General features: G+C 42.4%; 1 protein-coding gene across 1 annotated transcript; it reads left to right on the forward strand.

Annotated features, from left to right (window-relative positions):
• Positions 1 to 271: 271 nt before the first annotated feature.
• On the forward strand, positions 272 to 2,605 carry LOC149328125 (uncharacterized). Its single transcript, XM_089562138.1, has 3 exons — positions 272 to 338; positions 1,154 to 1,207; positions 1,884 to 2,605. The coding sequence occupies exons 1-3, from the start codon at positions 335 to 337 to the stop codon at positions 2,603 to 2,605; spliced, it is 780 nt and encodes a 259-aa protein (XP_089418264.1). The 5' UTR covers positions 272 to 334.
• The last annotated feature ends 2,764 nt before the right edge of the window (positions 2,606 to 5,369 follow it).

Genomic DNA, 5,369 nt, shown 5'->3' on the forward strand with positions numbered 1-5,369 from the left:
GCAGACTTACTCGTCTAAGAACCACACTTTTTCTGTCCTTTTTTTCTGATTTTGCCGGAGTGAGTACCTGACACGTGGCAGGTCTTAATGCCTCACAAAATGCCTGTAAAATAGATTTAGTGTTGCTGAGATTCTGATAAGTGATGACAAGTTGTACTTTAATTCTTTATGTCCTGCTGCCTTCACTCTCGCCGCATCAGTGGCATAGTCATTGGAGCATGCACCACGCATGTGGGATGTGCAGGGTTGTAATCTCGATACTAGAACTGGGTACCCACCAGTGATGCAATAAGCAAGTTTTCCGCCTAGCTTGTGCTGGGTGCAGTGCTTGGAAATGGGCCTTTAACCCCAACCTGTGTCGAAGAAAGTGCCTTGAGCCATGGCCCTCTTTAGCCAAAGCTTCCCTTTCACCATCTCACCTATTGTCGTCATCAGCTTTCATTCTCATTACAATTTTTAATCCCACATTCGAGGCGTGGGCCTTACACGAGTAAATAAGCCACGCACTAACTGCACTTGACACACAGTAGTGTGCTGTTTCAGATGTGCTTCTACTGGTTTGGTTAATGCCTCTCTTGGAGCTGCTGCAGGGGAAACACCGTGTTGGGCATGTTGGCCACACTTGTGGGCGGCTGTAATCTTGGCTGCAAGCAAGCCTCCTGACAATTTTTTACCAGTTGTCAAGCTCTGAAATTTTTTTCCTACGTGCTGTACAAAGGGTATAAGGGGTCTTAAAAAAACAGGAGGAATCCTGTCCCAATGTGTTTTGTCTCTAACCATAACTCACACTCGTTAGTTTTTAAGCCTACGTAGGCAGACTTGTACAGTCCTTCCCATGAAGCCAGTTACTGTACTTGCGAACAGGTCTATAATGTGCCTGTTGGTTTGCTTGCAACAGCTTTCCGATATTTTTAGGTAACTGATTCTTTCATGAGCATAATTATAGTTCTCGTCTGGAGGCAGAATTAAAAGTTTGGAATGTTTGCTTTGGAACTTGATTGTTTTTAAGCCTGTCCTACTCAATTTACCTGACCTAGCACAACACTTGTATGATATGGCATGCTATTTTCACCGTCTCATCCACATAACACGATGTGAGTTGTTGCACATGTAATCCTTTGTCTTATGGATGTAACCTGTCTTTCACTTGCAGGCTTGACCATTAGAGGCCGCAAATACGGTGTATTTTCTGGACAAAACTCATCAGGTTATAATCTTCACTTTTTCTTCATTAATCTGTTCCTGAATGTTGTCTTTCAAAGAGCAGTGTGAAGAATACAGAAGCTTCAGTTCATGGAGCTCTGGTGAATTATGATGATATTTGCCTTTGATATTCTGGAAAGTTGTTTTCCAGAATGTGTGAACTGTTGACCAAACTGTCACCCCTGTGAGTTCTATGCATTGATGTTAGGACTTGCGCAGGCGTCCAAGGCCTCATCAGGTTTTTAACCTTTAGCTTTTGCTTCCTCTTGTACCCTGCCTAAGGAGCAAATAAAGACAACAAAAGTGGCAGTGTGCTAAACTTAGCTAATTGTCATTTGTTGGGTATTAGGCCCACTTGGGTGGGCTTAGCACAGCGTCTATCATGATGGCAGTAATGCAAGTGCTTAGAATGAATTTCAAATGCTACCCTATTTTGTTGGCAAGGATGACATTTTTTGCAGCTGAAATGTTTTCAGCTGCTTGCAGAATTCATTCTAGGGATATCTTTCTTCAGACCTGAATTCTTCTCAAGGCCGACCTATTCAATAAAACTTTTCATAAACATCCACAGCTGTTGCCAATTATGTCCTGGACATTGATCTTCATTTCCCTAGCTCCAGGTGAGCTGTGCAATGTTGGTTCCTGCTGTTGATTGAAAGTATTCTTCCTTTACCACACAGGTTCAGTCGTCACACAGGGCGACCACGCGCCTCCTGTGCAAGATTCAACTGGTCAAAGGCTCCCAGTGAGCCACTGCATGGAATCTACTCCTTCTGGCAGTGGTAACCACCGGGGTAAACCTGCAGTAAAGAAGGTGCACGAATGCACCCACTGCAGCAAGGGATTCAAAAAAAGATCTCATCTGGTGGTGCATCTCCGAGTCCATACTGGGGACCGCCCATACCATTGTGACGACTGTGGAAAGAGCTTTGCACAAAAGGCCCACCTGGAGACACACCAGCGCACTCACACTGGTGAACGTTCTTACCATTGTGAGCACTGTGGTATGAGCTTTGCACGCCAGAGCACCTTAGTGCAACACCAGCGCACTCACACAGGCGAGCGTCCTTACCATTGTGACTATTGTGATAGCAGCTTTTCAGACCGGAGCAACTTAGTGAAACACCAGCGAACTCACACAGGTGAGCGTCCTTACCGTTGTGACCACTGTGATAGCAGCTTTACATCGAAGAACAGCCTGGTGGCACACATCCGTACCCACACGGGTGAAAAGCCGTATCAGTGCCAGCTGTGCCCCATGGCCTTTGTACAACATTCAATTCTTGCGAGGCATGTGAGATTCCATACGGGCGAAAAGCCCTTCCAATGTGATTTGTGCCATAAGACATTCGCTCAGGGAAAAACTTTAAAACTCCACAAAAAGACGATTCATAAAGAATAGCAGCGGTTTCTAATGCCCTTAGTCGATATGTTTTCCTATTTACCTTTTTATGTGCGATCTAATGAGATTCTAGCAGAATGCTCTATGATGGGAGGTGGTAGCTAACCTTCGTCTTTCTTTACATTTGTATGTTTTGTTCACGTTTAACGTTTTTTCAGGAAAATACATTTGTTGTTCCCTTAAGCTAGACACACACTCGCGAGAAGTATTTCCTGAACACAGAGAGTAATCCTGCTATGCTTGTAAACTCGCATGAATGGAAATTAAATCTCGGTCATACGTGGATGGCATCACTTCTCGTTGGAGAGAGATTTTAAAAACATTGTTCCCAATATTACAAAGAGATGTATAATACCAGAGACGTAATAGCATAGACGTATGCCAGTTTACAGCAAATTGGCTATGCACGCGTTGTGGCATGGATACAATCAGGCAGGGCACTGCGCATTCGTAGCCGGCGTTCAGTAAACCAGTCTACATCTACGCTACTTCGTCTCCACTGCGCTAAATTTCTATTGCTAATGCCATTTATCTGCCTGCTTCCGTGAAAAGATTCAAGGGGGCAAAACATGCACAACTATTCTTTTTATTCGTGCAGTCTGAGTGGGCGTATTTTTCTGATGGTCATTATAAATTCACTCATTTATTAATGAGTGAATTTATGAACCGATTGAACCGATTTCAGTTGTGTGACAACACAGGAAAACCTGCTCTTGTGTTAATCTTAGTGTGTTTATTCTAGCAGTGCTAGTGGCTTGAATGAGTGGCGAACGGCAAGTGTCCGACCTCGTATTGATGCGTCTTGTGTTAGTGTGCACGTTTTAGAACAGTTCTCTGTACTTCAGTATCAAAGCGAACAAAAAGAGTTTACGAACATCTAAATCAGCATTTCTCAAACCGCTTTCTCTGCCGGATATAAATGGCATAATGTTTGTGGAGCATTATCTTCAGACCATTTTTATCTGTTGTGGTTGTCAGAATATCAGGTGTTTGTGACCATTTCATATTGTGCTAGCTTCTTTGTTGTGTTGGTGTTACTTGAAGAAGCCTTATTTTTTTGCATAAGGTGTTCTTGATAACAAGCTGCAGGATTCATGGCTGCTGAAACAAAAATACTGTGATTAGTGCCTAAGACAAACATTGTAATCTTCTATTGTATTGTAACGCACGTGATTTGGGTCAGTTTTGGGAGGTTGCTTAGTGCACATAAGTATTTTATTCCAGTTTCCATTACACATTGTTGAATACGTTCTGGCTGTTTGTAAGGTGTTCATGATGACTAGTTGCAAGGGTCCTGGCTGCTGAAAGAAAAAGTTCTTTGATTGGTGCCTATGAAAATCATTGTTAATATGTAGTGTATTGTAAGGTTAGTTTTTTAGGTTTGTTGTGTGAAATTGCACGATTATTTTCTTACATTTGCGATTACAAAATGTTGAATACCTTCTGGCTGTTTGTAAAACTTACTTCACATGTTGTGCATTAAATTCAAAAGCAGTGCTGTTCTTTGGTTAGCCTTTTTATTCGAGTAGCTGATGTTTCCTTTTTTTTAGCATTTTGCTTCGAGCTTCCACAGACATCATTGTGCCTTGCATCCAGGAAAGAATTTTTATTGCCACTTGCTTCACCACTTGGTTCTGGTTCCCAAAGCAAGTCTATCCTGTCTAATAGCATTGCATTTCCTTTGGAACGACAATGGACGGTAGTTTCATCGGTTGCTTTGGAGAAAACTTTAAACCTCTCTTTTTCTCAGCCACTGTGCATTTACATTCGGTTACATCCATCCATTCTGATAATTAACATTGAACAACCTTTTCGGTAAATTCAAATTAAATAGCCTCCGCTTTTCATAGTTGGACGATGGGAAGTACTTTCCATGTCTTGCACTCGCATTCTTTGAAGCTCAAGCACAGTTAACCCATATACGCCTCGCGTCCTATGTGTAGTACACCGCTCTTTTTTGTGTATAAACTCGTAGTTTATTCTCTAAAAGCTTGTACCTGCCAAACGTAGGTTCAAAAGGGTCTAAACTTTTTCTATGTGGGGATTGAATTGCGTTCGTTGTGTATTGTGCGTTGTATGCATTAAGAAAGATTGCGGAGTGTTGTCTGGTGGCCGGTTTTGAAATTCAACCTCACTGACTACATTGTAATGCTCCAAGGAAGACACATATTTTTGCATTTTCTTAAAAGGAAACCACCGTGCGTGATGAGAAATTTGATTCTTTGCGTTGGATGGTCAGAATTGTCATAACTGACGGCCAGTTTCCAATCAACATGAATGAAACTTTGCAGCATCATAAAATACAGTTAATTTAGGTTGTCTAGATGGTCCTCATAATTGTTATTTGTATTGAAATGTGCCCACGCCAACCGTGCAGACAAGATGTACGATGGCGCAAGCTGCATTGCGGGTGGCATCAACAATTGCATAAATTTCGTGTGTTGCCTGTTGCCAGTTCTTCAATCTGTTGCTTTACACATTCCTGTTTGTGTATTGTCAGTCTGTGAGAATAAGAAGCTTTGAAGAAGGAAATCTATGCGCATGCAGAGGAAGCATGACTTCGTGCGAACCGTTGAACGTGACTTTTTCAACGTACGCGAGTGAAGACATGGTATGTCTTTGTGTGCACGTCCCCAACTGTCACTGCGCAGTCATGAAAGATGCAGGCTTGTTGATGCCTTTACCAGTAACCTGAAAGGCACAGCAGTTTATAACCACAATACCGGACAAATTTGCTCCATAGAAACCTGCTGGAGTTTTTCCT

The sequence above is a fragment of the Amblyomma mixtum genome, chromosome 9, assembly GCF_055824585.1.
Source record: "Amblyomma mixtum isolate Tamu chromosome 9, ASM5582458v1, whole genome shotgun sequence".
Lineage (NCBI taxonomy): Eukaryota > Metazoa > Arthropoda > Arachnida > Ixodida > Ixodidae > Amblyomma > Amblyomma mixtum.

Excerpts from the sequence above, each read along its gene's own strand:
- LOC149328125 (XM_089562138.1), top strand. Across the intron at positions 1,208-1,883 it reads TTCTGGACAAAACTCATCAG|GTTCAGTCGTCACACAGGGC; the intron begins GTTATAATCTTC and ends TTTACCACACAG.